The sequence below is a fragment of the Xenopus laevis genome, chromosome 8L, assembly GCF_017654675.1.
Source record: "Xenopus laevis strain J_2021 chromosome 8L, Xenopus_laevis_v10.1, whole genome shotgun sequence".
NCBI lineage: Eukaryota > Metazoa > Chordata > Amphibia > Anura > Pipidae > Xenopus > Xenopus laevis.
Window position 1 is genome coordinate 95,250,346 of NC_054385.1, and position 21,440 is coordinate 95,271,785.

At 40.6% G+C, this 21,440-nt stretch overlaps 1 protein-coding gene across 3 annotated transcripts in view; it reads left to right on the forward strand.

Annotated features, from left to right (window-relative positions):
• Positions 1-21,440, forward strand: part of slc35f4.L (solute carrier family 35 member F4 L homeolog) — a 66,256-nt gene that overhangs the window by 34,550 nt on the left and 10,266 nt on the right. The window contains exon 1 of one of the 3 annotated variants that reach the window (XM_041573115.1): positions 14,445-14,530. The exons of 1 other annotated variant lie outside the window; for it this stretch is intronic. Coding sequence is in view for 1 of the 2 variants with exons in the window: in XM_018230742.2 (XP_018086231.1) it covers positions 14,760-14,835 (76 nt within the window). In the remaining variant the exon portion in view is untranslated. Of the gene's footprint in view, positions 1-14,444; positions 14,531-14,562; positions 14,836-21,440 lie in introns of those variants that run through there. One more of the 3 variants, XM_018230742.2, reaches the window with a different exon arrangement.

The following is a 21,440-nucleotide window of genomic DNA, read 5'->3' on the forward strand; positions in this document are numbered from 1 at the left end:
ATCCGTATCCACCGCTGTAGTAGTGTATACGTTGACCTTGTAGGCATTATTTGCACAGTGTTTTCTTCAACCCGCCATCTAGCTGTGTGAGCTTGTTCACATTTTGTCTAAATATTGATAATATTATCGTCTCTAGAAAAACCACTTGAGTTACTTTTTTTCAAGCAGCATTCATATATTTTACGTAATCCGTATCCACCGCTGTAGTAGTGTATACGTTGACCTTGTAGGCATTATTTGCACACTGTTTTCTTCAACCCGCCATCTAGCTGTGTGACCTTGTTCACATTCTGTCTAAATATCCATAATATTACCGTCTCCAGAAAAAACACCGGAGTGACTTTTTTCAAGCAGCCATAATATATTTTACGTAATCCGTATCCACCGCTGTAGTAGTGTATACGTTGACCTTGTAGGCATTATTTGCACAGTGTTTTCTTCAACCCGCCATCTAGCTGTGTGAGCTTGTTCACATTTTGTCTAAATATTGATAATATTATCGTCTCTAGAAAAACCACTTGAGTTACTTTTTTTCAAGCAGCATTCATATATTTTACGTAATCCGTATCCACCGCTGTAGTAGTGTATACGTTGACCTTGTAGGTATTATTTGCACACTGTTTTCTTCAACCCGCCATCTAGCTGTGTGAGCTTGTTCACATTTTGTCTAAATATTGATAATATTATCGTCTCTAGAAAAACCACTTGAGTTACTTTTTTTCAAGCAGCATTCATATATTTTACGTAATCCGTATCCACTGCTGTAGTAGTGTATACGTTGACCTTGTAGGCATTATTTGCACAGTGTTTTCTTCAACCCGCCATCTAGCTGTGTGAGCTTGTTCACATTTTGTCTAAATATTGATAATATTATCGTCTCTAGAAAAACCACTTGAGTTACTTTTTTTCAAGCAGCATTCATATATTTTACGTAATCCGTATCCACCACTGTAGTAGTGTATACGTTGACCTTGTAGGCATTATTTGCACACTGTTTTCTTCAAACTGCCATCTAGCTGTGTGTATTATCGTTTCCAGAAAAACCAACTGAGTTTTTGTTGTTGTTGTTTTTTTAAAAATAATGCCAGGCAAAGGCAGGCCGCCATGCAGAGGCCGTGCTAGGGGCCGTGCTGCTATGCAATCCTGTGGCCCTAGCAAATTGCCCAGTTTTAAAAAGCCAATGACCCTGAACTCCCAAAATGCTGAAGAGGTAGTTGACTGGCTTACACAGCACACCCCATCCTCTACCGTTTCTAACTTTACCACAACATCCTCCTCATCCTCCACTGCTATGGCCACCCCACGTAACACTTCCTCCACCACCGGTGCCACTTCTTCACTGGAGTCAGAGGAGTTATTTTCCCATGAGTTTCTTGAACTGAGTAATGCGCAACCATTATTGCCAGAAGAAGATGAAGGAGATGAGGACCTTACACCAGATTTAATTCTGGCAGAGAACACGATAGAGATGGACATAATGAGTGATGAGGAGGAGGTCCCCGCTGCTGCTTCCTTCTGTGATGTGTCAGAAGAAATTGATGCATCTGAGGAGAATGATGATGAGGAGATTGATGTTTTGTGGGTGCCTAGTAGAAGAGAGCAAGAGGAGGGTAGTTCAGATGGAGAGACGGAGAGTCAGAGAGGCAGTAGGAGAATAAGACTTAGAAGAAGCAGGGAGGACAGCCCGCAGGGATCAGTAGGGCAACAACATGTATCGGCACCTGTGTTCAGCCGGCCAACGCACCCGCCATTGCCGCCAATGCCGCCAACTTCTACTGTTACCGCCAGATCGCACACTTCCAAAAAGTCAGCAGTGTGGGATTTTTTTAATGTGTGTGCCTCTGACAAAAGCATTGTAATTTGCAATGAGTGCAGTCAGAAACTGAGCCTTGGTAAGCCCAACAGCCACATAGGTACAACTTCTATGCGAAGGCACATGAGCGGCAAGCACAAAGCACTTTGGGAGCAACACCTCAAAGGCAACAGGCAAACTAAAAGCCACACTCCTTCTGGTCCAGCATCTTACTGCTCTACCTCTGCTCTCCTTGACCCGTCTGAACCACCCTCCACTCCGCCTTCCACCTTGACCACCTGTTCCCATTCCCAGTCATCTGCCACCAGCCAAGTTTCTGTGAAGGCCATGTTTGAGCGTAAGAAGCCAATGTCTGACTGTCACCCCCTTGCCCGGCGTCTGACAGCTGGCTTGTCTGCACTCTTAGCCCGCCAGCTTTTACCATACCAGCTGGTGGACTCTGAGGCCTTCCGCAAATTTGTAGCAATTGGGACACCGCAGTGGAAGGTACCCAGCCGCAATTTTTTTTCTAAAAAGGGAATACCACACCTGTACAAACATGTGCAGAGCCAAGTTACCGCATCTCTGTCACTTAGTGTTGGGCCAAAGGTCCATATGACTACTGACGCATGGTCCTCCAAGCATGGTCAGGGCAGGTATGTCACCTACACTGCCCACTGGGTGAACTTGGTAATGGCTGGGAAGCAGGGAATGGGTAGCTCAACAACAAACAGTGGAGTTGGTGTCACCACCACGGATTGCACGCGGTTCTGCCACCACCTCTACTCCTCCATCGCTCTCTACCTCGTCTTCTTCCTCTTCTTCTTCTTACTCTGCTGCTGGGTCCTCCTTCTCCTCCTCCACACCTGTGCACCCCCAGCTCCCCCTAGGCTATTCGACGTGCCAGGTACGCCGTTGTCACGCTGTCTTGGGGATGACGTGCCTGGAAAGCAAAAACCATACCGGATCTGTACTCCTGTCATCTCTGCAGTCACAGGCCGATCGGTGGCTGACCCCACACCAACTGCAGATCGGAAAAGTGGTGTGTGACAATGGAAGCAATCTGTTGGCAGCGTTGAGACTGGGCAATTTAACACATGTGCCCTGCATGGCACATGTGTTAAATTTAATAGTCCAACGTTTTGTCTCCAAGTACCCAGGATTCCAGGACGTTCTCACCCAGTCCAGAAAGGTGTCGGCCCATTTCAGACGTTCCTACACAGCCATGGCACGCCTTGCTGACATTCAGCAGCGCTACAACATGCCAGTCAGGCGTTTGATTTCTGACAGCCAGACTCGCTGGAATTCAACGCTCCTTATGTTGGAACGTCTGCTGCAACAACAAAGGGCCGTCAACGAGTACCTTTTTGAACTGGGTGGTAGGACTGGATCTGCAGAGCTGGGGATTTTTTTCCCCCGTTACTGGGTGCTTATGCGCGATGCCTGCAGGCTCATGCGACCTTTTGAAGAGGTGACAAATATGGTCAGTCGCACCGAAGGCACCATCAGCGACCTAATACCCTTCGCTTTCTTCCTGGAGCGTGCCGTGCGACGAGTGACAGATGAGGCTGTAGACCAGCGTGACGAGGAGCTGGAAGCGCGCGATTTCTGGTCGGAATCACCAGAACGAACCCAGGCACCTGCTGCAACGCAGGGAGAGGTGCCAGAAGTGGAGTCAGAGGAGGAAGGTGGCTTTGTGGAGGAGGAGGAGGAGGACCAACAGGAGCAGGCTTCCCAGGGGGCTAGTGGTGACCTTTTGGGACCCCTGGTCTTGTACGTGGCTGGGGGGAGGAGACCGTGGATGATGCAGTCCTTGATAATGAGGAAGCGGAGATGGATAGCTCTGCATCCAACCTTGTGAGAATGGGGTCTTTCATGCTGTCATGCCTGTTGAAGGACCCCCGTATCAAGAGGCTTAAGGAGAAGGACCTGTACTGGGTCGCAACGCTACTAGACCCTCGGTACAAGCATAAAGTGTCAGAAATGTTACCAACATACCACAAGTCCGAAAAGATGCGGCATTTACAAACCAGCCTGCAAAACATGTTGTACAATGCTTTTAAGGGTGATGTCACTTCAGGAACTCATCAACATTCCAGGGGCAGAGGTGCCAGTAATCCTGCCACGAGCGCACCTGCAAGGACAAAGCCCTTTGGCCAGTCTGTAACGTCAGACATGCAAATGTTTTCCTTCCAAGGCAGCGCCACAACCCTTCTGGATCCACCCTCAAAGAACGCCTCGACCGACAGGTAGCGGACTACCTGGCATTAACTGCAGATATCGACACTCTGAGGAGCGATGAACCCCTGGACTACTGGGTGTGCAGGCTTGATCTGTGGCCAGAGCTGTCACAATTTGCCATGAACCTCTTGTCTTGCCCAGCCTCAAGTGTGCTCTCAGAAAGGACCTTCAGTGCAGCAGGAGGGATTGTAACTGAGAAGAGAACTCGCCTAGGTCACAAAAGTGTCGATTACCTGACCTTTATTAAAATGAATGAGGGGTGGATCTCGGAGGGTTACTGCACGCCGGAAGACTTGTTCTGACTTCTATGCAGCTGTCCTTCTCTTCAAGCCTCATGACTCCACACACAGCTGTCCTTTAGCGTCCTCCTCCCTCCGCCACCGTTACAAACTAGGGTGCAAACCCTACTGGTTTAATTTTTTCTGGCCTCTGTGCTTCAGTGGCTGCAACCAAAAAAACTGGGCAAACAATGTCTACAAGGTCAACGTATGGCAAAAAATGACTATTTTCAGCATTTATATGGCATATTTTTTCTGGCAACTGTGCTTCAGTGGCTGCGACCAAAAAAATGCATATTTTCTGCATTTATATGGCATAATTTTTCTGGCCTCTGTGCTTCAGTGGCTGCAACCAAAAAAATTTATATTTTCAGCATTTATATGACATAATTTTTCTGGCCTCTGTGCTTCAGTGGCTGCAACCAAAAAAATTTATATTTTCAGCATTTATATGGCATAATTTTTCTGGCAACTGTGCTTCAGTGGCTGCGACCAAAAAAATGACTATTTTCAGCATTTATATGGCATATTTTTTCTGGCCTCTGTGCTTCAGTGGCTGCGGCCAAAAAAACTGGGCAAACAATGCCTACAAGGTCAACGACGTTGACCTTGTAGGCATTGTTTGCCCAGTTTTTTTGGCTGCAGCCACTGAAGCACAGAGGCCAGAAAAAATATGCCATATAAATGCTGAAAATAGTCATTTTTTGCCATACGTTGACTCAACGTATATGGCAAAAAATGACTATTTTCAGCATTTATATGGCATATTTTTTCTGGCAACTGTGCTTCAGTGGCTGCGACCAAAAAAACTGGGCAAACAATGCCTACAAGGTCAACGTATGGCAAAAAATGACTATTTTCAGCATTTATATGGCATATTTTTTCTGGCAACTGTGCTTCAGTGGCTGCAACCAAAAAAACTGGGCAAACAATGTCTACAAGGTCAACGTATGGCGAAAGATTACTATTTTCAGCATTTATATGGCATATTTTTTCTGGCAACTGTGCTTCAGTGGCTGCGTCCAAAAAAACTGGGCAAACAATGCCTACAAGGTCAACGTATGGCAGTTGTTTAAAGAGAACAGTAGATTACTAGCCAGCAAAGCTACCTAAGCTAAAATGTCCCTCAAATCCCTGCAGACTTCTGTCCCTCCAATACAGAGCAGTATCAAGCAGATTACTAGCCAGCAAACTTACTATCATCTGTCCCTGAAATCACTAACAGCTCTCCCCCTACACTATCTCTTCCAAGCACACACAGGCAGATTTTTCAGATACATTTTTGCCCTTGATCCCCCTCTGGCATGCCACTGTCCAGGTCGTTGCACCCTTTAAACAACTTTAAAATCATTTTTCTGGCCAGAAATTTTTTTTTTAGATGTTAAAGTTCGCCTTCCCATTGAAGTCTATGGGGTTCGCGAACCGTTCGCGAACCGCTCGCATTTTTGCGCAAGTTCGCGAATATGTTCGTGAACTTTTTTTCCGACGTTCGCTACATCCCTAGCTATAACTCATTAGATCTGTAGCAAATGTTAACCTTTATATTACATAAAACTCTTACACATCATAGACCATTTTCTAAAGTAGTAAAGTAATGCCTTATCAAGCAAATGAAGAAGGCAATGGCTATGAACGTTAGAATCGATCTTTTATGATCATGTTAATTGGGAGATGGAGTTTCCACTTCATTGGGTAACTCCTTCATTGGGATGAATGCCTGAAATGGATTGATTATTTAAGACAGAGCATTTAGCTGCCAGACATCTCTGGAGGACAAGGTGTTAATCAGTGTCTCTACATGGGAAGCTAGCCTGCGCATATTGCATCTGTTTCTGTGCAAATTGCATGCTACTTAAGCATCTGTCCCCAGTTGATTAACTATCCTGCCAAGTTCGAACAGACGGTACTCAAGGGACTTGCTCTGAATGTGCACACGTATCGTGGGATCCTCAGGGTTCCTAATGAGACGGCATCATTTTTTTATGCTACGTAATTCAAAGATGTATAGCATTATGGAAATGTAGATGCAGCCATAGCCTTGTAGCACTGGAATATCATCTATAATCTGAAGTGCTGCAGGTATGGTATCCAGTTACCAGCATCCTCATCTAGTCCCAGGTCCTGAATCCCAACATTGGCCATTTTCTACTTATTAAACCCCCTTGTGTCCTGTCAAATGTATTAATTATACAGGACATGTTAACACAGGAAATGAGGTCAGAAGGGAGGTCTCTCTGCACATTGCTTGAATAAAAATATTGACATGTATACCTAGGTTGTCCAGCTCATAGTGTAAGAAAACCCTGCACAATAAAAATATTTATTTGAAGGATAATGTTTATAAATTAGGAATTAACTTTTTTGGCGATCACTGAGAAAAACATGGGGTAGCACCAGAACCAGTATCTAATTTTCATATGAATAGCTCTTTAAAGTCAATTTTGGCCATGAACTGATGGGACGCATTGCAGGATATTTGGTAATTATAATCTGCAACATTCCCTTTTAAAAGTGAATAGATTTAGTAATAACAATTATGTTGGGTGTGCTGAGATCAACCCCATATTTCATTAGTCTTTTATTTAATTGTTTGCTTGCCGACAAAACACCTGGGTCCCAGAGATGTCAAACACCATTCACAGATGCCTCTTAAAAAGTGTTCCATTCTCAAGGGGGATGTTTGAAGACTTTTGCATCTACTGAATGTGGAGGGAATATATACAACTGTTGTAAATTTACTTTGAAGATGTCCATAAAGGTCCATTCTTCCAAATGTTTTGGCAATGCTAGGCCATCCAAAGATAGTGGAAGGAGATGTGGTATTTCTTTAAACCTGGAGCATCTTGCTTTATGTAGTCTGAACTTGTAGGGCATTGCAGAAAAACCTACCTCTCAAAATCCATGAGAGGTTCCTCTTACTATAGCTATTATATGTTGCCATAAACACAATTTTATTACACTAGAAGAACAAGCAAATTTCTGGTATCAGATTGTTAATAAATCCAATTCAATATGGTTTAAATCACTGGCTTTAGATGACACAGTAATGAGGGGATGTTTTGTGTAATAAAGACAAATTAGTGTAAAATTGACCCTATGCAATTATATATATATCTTTATAACATACTGACCTCCACTTTATTTATTTATTTTTTGCCTCAGCCCTCTGCCAACACCCCCTCCCCCAAGTGCATGCATCTATATGACACTGGCAATAAATGTAGCAGAAGATTTACTACCAAGACAAATCTGGGTCATTGTAAATGTTTATTATGTTTGTTATATAAAATTCAATTAAACTGATTTGAAAAAAAAATCCAATCAGCAAATAGTTTTGTCTGGCTAACTGCACAGGGACTAATGAAAGATAAATTTAAATTTGTTGCTGTAGGTTACTACTTCTGACACCTGTTTTGTGCCCCCCCCTCCTGTTTTACTTGTTATTCACTCACCTTGGGGAACACAGTTGCTTTATACATATACTGTAAATGGGTCATGGATACAGTTAGGAGTTGTGTTGAAAGACATATATTGGGTATATACTGTATGTAAACATCCCTTGGGCTGTCATTTTAATTGCTTCTATTAAGCTATTCTTTATAGATAACCAGAGGAAAATCACAATTTTCCTAGTCACTGGGGATACTGTTTTATTGCAGACTATGGAGAATACCTCTGCTAAGCTATTTAGTATCTCCCACCCATATGTATTTGCAGATCAGGATTTGTGAACTAAATATCCCATTATTAATGCCCTGCTTATTAATGCCGTGGCCCTGTGGGTATAATTTAGCATGGACACCCTAGCACTGGGATATTGAAATCAATTTGGTTCTTTTATTTCTTAGGTTGTTTTTCTTGCTTTATAAAGAGAATATTGGTAGTGAATACAAAATATTTAGAGAACATTCAAAATGCAGGAAAACACTCACATTTTTTTAATCATGGGGATTTATTGCATTTTGCTCTTGTATTAAAGGGACTGTTCAGTGTAAAAATAAAAACTGTGTAAATAGATAGACTGTGCAAAATAAAAAATGTTTCTAATATAGTTAGTTAGCCAAAAATGTAATGTATAAAGGCTGGAGTGATTTGATTTATAACATGTCAGTCAGAACACTACTTCCTGCTTTTCAGCTCTCTTGGTTTACACTGACTGGTTACCCTGGTTACCAGGTAGTAACCAATCAGAGACTTGACGGGGGGCCACATGGGTCATATCTGTTGCTTTTGAATCTGAGCTGAATGCTGAGGATCAATTGCAAACTCACTGAACAGAAATGTACCATGCGGTCCCCCTTCAAGTCGCTGACTAACTCAGAGTTATAGAGCTGAAAAGCAGGAAGTTGGATTCTGGCTGTTTTATTACACATCTGTTCACTCCAAACTTTATATATTACATTTTATTTTCACACTGAACTGTTCCTTTAATACCTTGCTTGTTAAGAGTCCCTTGAGTCATAATTATTCCCCCTGTAATCAAACAGTGCTGGGTGTTATCACTGGTATGTAGGGCAAATAATATTGGTGTTCTACTAAGAAGAGCTAATTAAATTCCAAGAATTACATCAGCAGGTTACAAGAGCCCTAGCGTTAACTTGCTTTGCCTAGAACAATTTATTTTTTAAACTTTTCTGACATACAAATATTCCAAAAGTACACGACTTTTACCAATTAACTAGTCTTTTGTGAGCTGATAATGACTCTTACTGTATATCTCCCTTACAAATCAAGTACAGGGGAAGAACTGTTTCAATTAGAATTACAATTCAATAGAATTATAGATCCAACAACCCCAAGGCATCAAAGTACAATGCATATTTTTAGAATGATACAACTAAAAAGAATTAGCTCCAGTCCATTATGGCTGATTCCTGTTAATGGGCAAAAAGCCATCAGGTTCCTTTTCTAGATTTTAATAATGGAGTTTTGATAGAATAATCCACAAGACATTAGTTTTTCCTGTTCTACTTCTAGATATAGATATCTGACCCTTGTTTTACGGCTATCCAGCTCAGCCACAATTTCTTCATGGTTGTTACTGTGAAAGGTAGTTCTATAGCTTCTGGGAAATTTTGGTTTAAGATAAGGATTTACTTATTTGTGATACTTTATTAATATAGTGCCTACACGCTACAGAGACTGTTTATCACTCACATCAGTTCATGCCTCAGTGGAGCTTACAAAATAATGATCGCTAAGAACAGTGCTGTCCAACTTTTGTGGTACCGAAGGTCGGCATTTTTCTGGTCTACATGGTGGAGGGCCGATAATGGAATCCAGTGTTGACCACTCCCTTTTAGACCATGCCCACTTTAAACCACACCCATGTTAAACAATGTCCACATTATAGCACACCAAAAAACCAAATGGTTGGTGCTCAATGCAGTGAAAAAAGTTGTCATATTAAGACATACGTTTAAACTTCATAAAAGTCTGCCTGCTGTGACTACTTACCTTGTGTTTAAAGTGGGTGTGATTTCAAAAGGGGAGTGGTCAACACTGACTTCCATTATCACCATGGAGACCAGGAAAAGTCAGGCCCTCTGTACCACAGAAGTTGGACATCACCAACACATTTCTTTAGAGACTCTAAGGGCCTAACACATGGGGTGCAGAATAAGGCATTTTTGAATGATTAACAAGGATTGCTGCATGAAATGTGTATTACATATGGCCATTCCAAGAAATGAGAAGGGGCGGGTATTGTTGGGTGCTTCATTGCCCGCAGGAAAGGCAATTTCCACCAGGTGATAAAGCTTCCGGTGTGTTAGCACCTTGCCTTCATCTTGGTTAGCAGTCTTAGATCACTACCACCTGCTAAGTGCAATACTCTGTGCAAATTTGGAGACTCCTCATCTTCACCTCCCCACACCACGTGTCTCATAACCCCTACTGATTTTTTTTCCCATCCTAGCCACATTGACTGTTTTTTTTCAATATAGGATTGTCTCCTATTTTACTTTCATAGATCAAGTGAAAAAACAACAAACAATTATTATTTCCAGCACATACTAGCTATGAAAGAGTCTTAAGGAATCTTGTTTTGCAAGATTTGTGATATGGTCTTAAATCTCAGATTTCACATTGAGCCCGTAACAATATATAAAACCAAAATGAACAATTTAAAAAGCATTATTAAGTAAAACACATTTACTATACATAGTTATGTACAGTATGGGATGTAATTTTAGCAATAGATTTTGGGATGACGCCATTTACTACATTTCCTACCAACATTGTTTACAGGTATCCTTATCTATTTAAATATACCCTTGAATCTATTGCAGATTTGCAGGACAAGGCTAAAGAGGACATACTGTATTTTGACAAGAACAAAATAGTAAAAAAATTGTAATCCATTAATAGTCTCTATCTTTATTTTAATTTCTGTCCTCCATAGAAGTATAGCTGATAGTAGATTTCATTAGACTACCGAAAGCTAGTATATGAAGTTAAGATCTTATTGGATGACATGGATAACTGCAGTTACCTTTAGCTGCTTACCTGCTGTAGGTCATAAAATCCATGACGCCAGTTGTCAAGGACATCATTGCCATAGATTTTACGTAATCAAATTGCCATGTATTATTTGGCAATCTTCATCACAGGGCGATAAATGGTACCCAGCATAGATGGGCACAAAAGGGAAGGAGAAAAATGGCTGATCAAGTTTTTATAATTTTTCGTTTAAATGAAGGCAGTGTAGTACCAAATGTTATGTTACGAAAATAGTTATCTGATGCTTTTTTACAAATTTACTGATGCCACAGAAGCAAAATGTTTTTTTTTTTAGATTTCCATATTGATTGCAAAATAAAAGTGATGCTATCATTGGCATGAAGCAATTAGCTTAGACAATTGAAACAAAAATTACCAGAAAATAAAGAGCCCTAATGGAAGACAGGATATAATTGGAAATGCTTCACTTGTTCTCTGCACTAGACACACAAATGGATCACTCATCACTCATCTGCTTCTGCAAGTGAAGGGCTTCATAAATCCAGCTTCTGTGACCGGGAACACATTTTTTCCAATAAAAGCCATGTTAATAGACACTCATATACATAAGGGGTACCCTAACCCACCACGGGCAGTACATTGGGAACAGATTTAGGAGGTAGTTGTATGGGTCTATAACATGCTTTATGAGAGTTGGTTGTATGGGCTGGGGGTTTGGGCAGCTCTAGTCTGGCTTTGGGCTTTAGGAATAAGAAGAAGGCTAAATTTGGAGGATGGTCTAGCCTGGAATGTGATGAACAAGGCCTAGGCATCCAATGGCCGTCTGCAACTCCAAACATCCCACCAACTACCAGAATTTTCATTTCTGCTTTAAAGGAAAACTATACTCCCAAAATAAATACTTAAGCAACAGAGATTTTATATCAAATTAAGTGGCATATTAAAGAATCTTACCAAACTGGTATATATATGTAAGTAAATATTGCCCTTTTACATCTCTTGCTTTGAGCCACCATTTTGTGATGGTCTGTGTGCTGCCTCAGAGATCACCTGACCAGAAAAACTGCAACTCTAACTGTAACAGGAAGAAGTGTAGGAAGCAAAAGACACAACTCTGTCTGTTAATTGGCTCATGTAACATAACATGTATGGTTTGTTTGTGTGCACCGTGAATCCTACTATCCCAGCGAGCAGCCCTTATTTTTTAAAATGGAAATTTTTTATTTAGAATTACCCAATGGCACATACTACTAAAAAAGTATATTATGAAAATTGTTTATTTACATGAAGCAGGGTTTTACATATGAGCTGTTTTATGCAATATATTTTTTATAGAGACCTACATTGTTTGGGGGGTATAGTTTTCCTTTAAATCTTTCTCCTTTTCCTCCATGGTGGCCTTAGGGTTACAGTATGGCATGTTACAGCTGTTACTTTCACTGCATGTTTAAATTTTCCACATGTCAGCTAAACTTCCCAGCTTGCTCAAACCCAAAATAGTGTCTGAAGTGTAGATGGACTGCTAAGGTTTCTTTCTGGTAAAGGGAACACTACTTATAAGGCAGGATTTTCTTTTCAGTAGCCATTAATAATCTTAATTCTGGTTTCTGAGATGTTCAGGGCAAGATGACAGGGGGATATCTAGTGCTAGTTAATAATTAGCAGTTGGAGACTGGGATATAGTGTTTATTGTGGTATTCAGACCTGGTAATTAGTAAAAAAAGATGTAGATGCTATGAAAGGAAGGAGTAGAAGACTTGATAAAAGTGCTTGGGTGGCAAGTAGACAGCATGAAGAAATGTTCTTGTAGGAAGAGACAATATTAATATTGTTCTTGTAGGAAGAGACAATATTAATAAAAATAAAAACATAGAGAAATAAATGTATGCATGGAGGTCTACCAGATCAGTTGGCATTAAAAACATTAGAAGGAGTAAAAAAGTAGAGAGGGGCTTATACGCTGCTTTCTGCTGGATGGCAGTGGTGGACAAAATGTCCCTTGTGCTATTATTGTAAAACCTACCGATTCTCTGCTTGCGCTCCTCTTCAGAAACGGCGACAGGCCGACGATCCATTGTGCGTCGCTCGATTTCTCCTCCCTGCCTTCTATAGGAGATAGCCAGGGAGGAGAAATTGAGCGCCGCACGATAGAACATCACTCTGTCGCCGTTTCTGAAGAGTGAGCGCAAGCAGAGAATCGGTAAGTAAATTCTTAATAAAGACTAAATGATTAATAAAGATAAATGATTTTTTCCCATTAAGTATTAAAAATAATGTACATTTTTTTTTAATGTTACTGGTCCTTTAAAGTATGTTGAAGATAGGTTTCTTTTTCATTAAATAAAGTAAAAAATGGGATTTTATTTTTTTGCCTTTACATCCCTTTAAATAGAATCTGCCTTTTGTAAAATCATTTGACAGCCAATTACAACCCAATTTGCATGCTTAGCATCCAGCTGTTATTTTATTTAACCTGACTTCACCATGCAAGAACATTGTTGGTAATGTAATTAAAGGCTATAAGTTTGCTGCTTGTCTACCAAAAACAACCAATCAGCAGCTAGCATTCAGGGCCAGGAATTAGGGGTAGGCAGAGCAGGTACGTGCCTAAGGCACAAAGTACATCTCTGTCTCCTACCCCTTGTCCGGTCCCCTCTCTCCCCGACTCTGTTCTTTCTGCCTGGTGTATTTGCTCTGCTGTGCATGTTGAGTTGCACATGTGCCAAGCAGCCATTTGCACATGCGCACACAATTGGTAATCACGCATGCGGACATATAGCTGGTGTCGGGACCGGCCAGGTTGCCTAGGGCAACTGGCCGGCCTGGCCCGGCTGCCTAGGGCACCTGGCCGGCCTGGCCTGGCTCTGTTAGCATTTATTTTAAAATCAAGCATCTGGTTGGTTGCTAGGGGCAGTGTCGGACTGGCCCACTTTGTACCAGGAAAACTCCAGGTGGGCCCAGCTGTCAGTGGGCCCTCATACTGCTAAACATTTGGCCTATTTCATGGCCATTCCCTATTTCTAAGAACAAAGAGACTAAATAGATGGAATAATAGATTATAGTATCTAAAGAAAAGAGACTAGGAGAATAGAGGTTGAGTGAGAAGAGGAAGAATAATAGAGTGGGCCCCTGGTCTAAGGTTTTTTTGGTGGGCGCCTGGTGTCCCAGTCTGACACTGGCTAGGGGTTACTAGACAAGGGCAAACTTTAGATCTTTTATTACATGACCCAATTTTGCATGTAAAGCACACACTTGAATGCAATATACCACAAAATCAATAAGTAAGGCACAACAATTAAAAAAAAAGGAATAATAAAATATAATAATAATTTGAACATGGAACTGGTCAGGACCAAAAGATTTCCCAGAGAGACATTATTGTTCCAGCTTATGATGCTGGCTTGCAGGAGGTGCTGGGATTTGCAGTTCAGCAATGGTTCAGATTACTGTCCCCTTGGGCACCAATAACAATATAATAATACCCCTGGGGCAGTTCCAATGTTAGCCAGCACAACTCCTGTCTCACAAATGATACTTTGAAAGTAAATGCAAGCACTGAATGCTGTGTTGTGAGCAGGAATGGAGAAGGTATTTATACTGCACCAAGGACAGTCCTTTTATTGTTTGCAAACATGCTCTGAATGTTTATGTGCCAACAGCAGTGCCACCCAGACAGGCTGCATTATGTGGCTGAGGGAATGTGCCATTGCTTAGACCGTCTCGCACATTAGCTGCTGAGCCCAACAATTGAACGCTGGTAAGTGCTGGCATAGGTCAGGCATTGTTTGAATGTGTTGCAAATGGTTTCCCAGGGAAACAGCAAATGAGGTCTCCTAGCTTGCCGCCGCCGCCACTGCCGGAGAACTGAAACAACAGCCAGGTACGAGGCAGTGACTGCACAGTACAGGATGAGAGACAGCACCTGGGATGCGAGAGGAGTGAAACCAAGCGTGTGAATCCAGCAGCGCGCAAACTTATTCCACAGAATGAAGAAACACTCAGCCAAAGTGGCCCCTGCATCCTCCTTCAGTGTGTCAGAACTGCACGCCGCTATCATAGACGGTAAATGCTCTGCCTTGCTGCATGTCATTGCTAGGGAAATCCTCCACTCAACTTCTTTCTGGCTGCAGAACCCTTTCCCTTTCTGAGCTCAACATTTACTTATTTATGGGGATTCAATCCTTAAAAATAGAAAAACATTTTGACTTAAATGATTTTTGTCATCTGTTGCATGCTCATTTTACGTCATTTAACTCAGTCTGTCTCCACCACATCTGCCTGGAGGCTGCTGCATGTATCAATCACTCCTTCTGTACAGCTACAGTGCATTTTCCCTCCAATGAGCTTGACTTATCATTCTGTCCTTCTATGACTACATTGTATATGTTAGACAATGAATACTGGCATTGTTTGTATTTGTATGTGTGTGTGTGTCTGCTTTAACCTCTTATGCACCAGAGGAAATCACTGGGAAGGGCAGGATGATGGGAAGACATGTAGGCATATCACATTTAACTGCAGACTCCTTTAACTTGTTCTAATGTCGCTATGGTTAATCAACAATATCAAAGACTTCAAAAAGTCTGCAATATACATTAAGAAAAAACTACAATCCAATACCTCTTTTAGGAGGGTGAACAATGGATACCAATGTCCATTATATCATCATTTGAATTGTGAATAAAATATTCATGTTTCTGGGGGAAAACTTAGAACAGTAATAGAAACCGTAGTAGTAGAACAGTACAACTCCCAGACAAAGGCTGTCCCAGGGCGGCTCAGACTGGAGCGGTACAGGTTTTTCTGATGTAATTTCGAAGTATATCTAACAAAACTGCAAAAGGTGCTATTATATCATTTGTATTTGTGTTTAAGGATACTCTCAGGCCAATAATTTTTTATGGGACCCGAAGGTAACTATCTTTCTATCTTGCCCTATGACCAATCCTGCTTTCAGTACAGGGCAATATAATATAATATAATATATAAGATATGGTAGAAATGTGATATATTCACTTGATGCCAAGGGTAAACGAGAATCTTTTCTACTAAACAGCTTCATGCTGCAATCAGGCTGCCTTAACTGCTTTGGGAATATTCAAGTCTTGTCTCTGGTGACAAAAAAAAAACTTGACATCAGCCGTAATGGCTGAAAGAGGAAAATAGCCTCTATTTAACAGTAGGAACAACGCACAACATTCCTGGCCGCTTGTGCGTGTAAATGCTGCAGAAATCAGTGGCACGGCTATGTGTTGCTCAGGTTAGTGGTGGGAACAAAATAAAACCTACAAGGTGACTAAGGACTTATAAAGAGAGAAATATATTTCTCTGCTCGTGCTGCTGTCTGCTGAGTGTGATTATTGTTTGGGGTGTGTCTATAGTTGATGGAAGCGGTGTATATAAGGCATTATGTATCCCCACTGTAAGTTATAGAGGTCACCAAGGAGCCCTGTGACCATATTAAAGGGGACTCGTCACCCAAAAACATTATTCAGAATCCTATTTTATCACATTAATCAAGCAAAATTAACTTTAATTACACTATATAAATTATTTGAATCTTGTTTTCTGGGAATTATAACAAACAGGCAGGAGCCATTTTGTGGACACTGTTATTAAGACAAGCCTTGCATCATCTCAGAATCTTGTTTGTGCACCAGAATGGGGGACCTGATGTCCATCCCCCATGTACTGGCTACACAATTAAAAGGTGAAGAGATTGAGGGAATGTGTGGAGAGCAGTGACATCTAGTAAGTGATGAATGGAAAGTGAAAGTAATTGTCTGCCCTGCCTCTATGCCTAAGGCATAAAGGAGGGGCAGACAATGTTTGATTGACAGCTGAGATTTTTAAATGAGTTTACAACAGCTATCAGCCTTATAGCATCAGCTTCTAGTACAGGTGTAATCAGGGTCAGACTGGGCGGGACACCAGGAAAAAACCTGGTGGGCACCGTTGGCCCAGATCTGCACCCAGATCCGTGGCTTCTTCCTGCCGCGACCTCCCTTTGTCGGGCAGTCGCGGCAAAAACTTTGCACGTGTGCGCACCAACACAGCACTGGGGTCCAGTGGAGGACCCTGGGAAACCAGCCCCGGTGGGCCCCGGGCCCCCAGTCCGATCCTGGGTGTGATCTAACTTTCTGGTAATATATTGATGATCTCAACTTAGACCTCTCAGCTTATTCTAAAGCGTTCTGAGCATGTGCAGTGTCACTGACACTCAAAAGATAGCCTAACCGGATCAGAAGATGGAGACCTCCTTTGGAAAAAATGTAAAAGTCTGGATCATTAATATTATAGGGCTGCAGAAACTTCTACAGTATGAAACTTCTACAGTAAGTTCAGTATATAAAATATAGTCATATTAGTTAATGTATTGTGTCATGGGCAATTGTCTTGTTTGCTGTCCCTGAAATCAGCTCTTTGCACAAGAAACTTTGTCTAGTGGGTAAGGTAAGTCAGCATATTGGATGTGCTATACATATACATAGGCTATACATAGGCTGGATCTGGCATTAGTGTGAGTCTGTAAAGTACGGTATCTGTAACAAGGTGTGTTTATGCAAGTTGAGAACCCACCCTCAGCTTTCACCTCTGCAGGGGAAGCAAAATACTGCATTTGCCCCCCTTTCCAACCAGAATCCAAACCCTGCTCTGGAGATGGTAAATTGGGAGTCAGTAAGCTATAGGGGTGGATGGGCTCTGCAGAATCAAAACGGCAGCATGCTTCCATAACAGGACTCTCCAAAGCCCAACTTCAAATTGTTGAAATAAAACTCCAAGTATGATCTACAATTGAAGGCTAATGGGGCATTCTGGGAGATGTAGTTTAGTGACAGCTATATGCATTTCAAATGTGGAATTATCCATGTAAGCCATACTTTAGTACAGCACTCTGGCATTCAGAGATGAGACAGGGCACGTTCGCTTGCTTCTTCTTTCAAGACACATACTTCAAATTTACTGTTTCAAGAGCAGGGAATGACATTCCCGTAGGGTTTCTAGCAACATCAGCAAGTGAGAGTGCTGAAAAATTACTGCTCTGTCTGGGCTGTCTTGAATCATCAGCCTTACCCTACCAGAGGGGAAAACAATGCTCTTCAATTCATTGTATGCCTATCTGGCAGTGGAAGGGTTCAGGATTGACTGATACTGATGCACAGGGCACTACATCATGGGTGTTTGTTTATGGCATTATTTCAATATTATTAAACCTTATATAAATACCAATGATCCATTGGAAAGGGATTCTGTGCCCAGAGAGCTTACAATTTGAGATGTGTTTGCCATATACTAACCTCTGGGATGGAGTTTAGGTTGGCAGTTTTGGGCAGGGCTGCTGTCAGAATCATTTTTTGTTCCCCTTAAAGGTTTTCACTTCTGATCTGCTGTGTGTGTGTGTACTGCAAACATCTGCACAATAATATCTCTATTATTCTTCTTTGCTGATCCAGTATAGGGTATTTCTTTGTCTGGCTTGGGGTCACAGCACTTTTATTCAGTCCTGCTTTCAATCTAATGTATCATAAAATAGGCAAAAACTGAATTTTCATAATTAGACATGTGTTCTTCACTATATAGAACTGCACTCATTTAAGATTTAATTCATTCATTCATTAATCAGAACCACTTCACTTCATTGCAAGTAAGGTAACATTCCTTGTTGAGCTATATGGCTCAGTTTACTGACAGTGAGTATATTTTCTATTTAAGCTTATGTAACAGGTGACCATTTGACTATGTTTTAAGATATTGTGGCAACAAAACCCCAAAATAAAGTAGTTCAGTCTAAAATGTGCATTCTAGGCACACATGCACACATTAGATGGATGGAATCAATCACAGCCTCAAACTTTACTTGAGACCCAAAATATTGGTGTTCCCTTTTAAATTAACATGTATTGTGTAATGTAGACAGTGATATTCTGAGAACATTTGGAATTGTTTTCCATTTTTTTATTATCAGTGGTTTTTGAGTTATTGAGCTTTTATTCAATTGCAATTTCAGCAATCTGGTTGCATAGGTCCCGATTACCCTAGCAGCCATGCACTGATTTGAATAAGAGACTAGAATATGAATCAGAGAGGCCTTAATAGAACAATATATTTGAAGCCTTACAGGGCATTTGTTTTCAGATGGGGTCAGTGACTTCCAATTGAAAGCTGGAAAGAGTCGGAAGACTCAAGTTTTCACTTGATTAGTCGGGCTTCAGTTGCAGCTTTGTTACATGATTTGATCATTCATAGGAGAAAGCCAAGAAATACTCGATTAAAATTAGCTAGAACTGTTCAATAAAAAGTAATTAATGGCTCAATAGGATACATATAACACATACGTCATATAAGGAAGGGGCAATATGGACTTTAAAAAAGTATATGAAAATGTTGAAATACTTTCTCACACATATATATATAACTGTTATGAAAATGGTCTTTGCTGTAAGGAATTTAAGCCAAATGTGTCTAAGGTGAGATTGTGCATTTATCACACACAGTTGAATGCAGTCCTGTAAATGTGACAGTATGGGCAAGAAGAAACAGCTATTACCATTTATTGTTTTAGTGCTCTGGGGAATACTTAACTTACAGTGAGTTATAATTACTGCACCCTTGGAATGTTATTGCAAGGCATTTATATATCCAATATAAAAAATTAAAAAGGCAAAGATGCACATGCCGTTATTTAGTCTTGTATGAATGTGATCATTAATCATATACACTGATTATGCAATTATTCAGTTGAAGGTTAAGCACTTCACATGCATTTGTGTCTTCGTTTACTTTAAATCATGGGTCTGCATGGTGTTCTAGTATTGATTAATAGGCATGTTACCAAAGGTTCAAGGCTGAAACAATGAGATGTAGTGAAATACCTACATTTTAACAAAAAATTCTGCTAAAAAGCAGGAAAAGTACAACAATGTATTTTGTTTAAGAGAATGATTGAAAGAACTTAAGTTAAATCTAGACAGACTACAGGAGAGCCCTGTTAGTAATGTTGCTATAAATGTAACTGATATAGAGCATCTCTGTCCTCAACAAATCTCTGTCCTCAACAAAATATTAAGCAAAAATTTTTAGTGTATACCAAAAGAAAATTAAGCAGGGGAGAGCAAAAGAGATGCATGTTTCTAAGTATGCCCAATATAACCATTAATTCACATAGGCCCAAGGCAAGACACCATAATACATTACTTGGTCATTATATGGTTAGAAAAGTAACCATAATACAAATGGAAATTATTATTATTGCTGAAAATACCAGCGATTTCTGTCTGGCAGAAATTCTGCTTTTTAAAAGAAAAGTTTTAACAGGCAGACAGTATGTCTAAAACACTTATGTCTATGTATTTATACTGGCAGATGAATATAAAATAATACTTAACCATTCAAAAAACCCACACATATTGTATTGGTTTGGCCAAAGCTGCAAATTCGTAGCAATACATTTCCAATCCATTTACATTCATAATAATGGTTAGACCAGCCTTGCCAATCCATGGCTATAAAAGAATAAACATTTTAACAGTTTGAAGCAAAGTAGGTATGGTAAACCAAATATTGGAATTTTAAATGTGAATTCAGCATCTGAATAACATACTGCATGTTTAGACATTTCACTTTTGCTATTTAATGACAAAAGAAACAATGTGTCTGAGTAATGAATGACCTATAAAAAAGTTCCATAAAGTGAAAACTATACCCCACATCACATGTACATTGTCAAAAGGGAACATTTAAAAATAATGGGGTGCTAGGTGTCACAGTAGTTAGTATTCCTTTCTTGTGACACTGGGGTCAAAATTAGATTCCAGCCAGAACACTGTGTGCAAGCGATTTCTATATTTTTCCATGCCAGTGTTTCCTCCTACACTTCAAAAAAAATTATGCAACAAGTTAACTGGCTCTTGATGCCGTTGATCCACGTTCATGTGTGCGAAAGTAATAGGGACATAGATTGTAAGCTCCATTGTGGAGCAGACTGCAGTGAATTAAAGCAATCTCAATAAAGCACTACAGAACGATATGCTGGTACAATATAAACAAAGGGTATTAGGACATCCCAATACTACTTTTACAATACAAAATTATTTGCCATTTTAGTCTTCTTCATCTGTAAAAGTAGGAATCACAGTTGTCTAGGGATAGTACTGTGCAGCTCTTGGGTGTTTCCCACAAGTCACTTTGGGTCATTATTATCTGTCATGCTTACTAAAGATTGTTGTTGGCAATGGATTCACTGAATTTCCCACAGAGCTCCCACATTATGGTTAAATGTCCATTGATTAAAAGAGAATTAAAGCTTAACTAAAGAAGTAGCTAGATTATGTTTTGAGCTTCTGTACCAGCCGAAGGCAACCATATCTATTTAGCAGTAAAGATCTGTGTCTCCAAAGATGTCCCAGTAGCTCCCCATCTTCTTTTCTGCTGATTCACTGCACATGCTCTGTGCTGCTGTCACTTACTGAGCTCAGGGACCCATTCACAATATACAGTACACATAGAATATAAATGTCACAATATAAGGCTGATTAGTAATTAATACAGATAATTACTACATGGCAGCACATAAACCAGTGCAATTAGCATCAGAATTTAATAATCAGCCCTGTAGCATCAGCTTATATTACAGACCAACCTAATTTTCTGCTGGTTCATTTGTGATG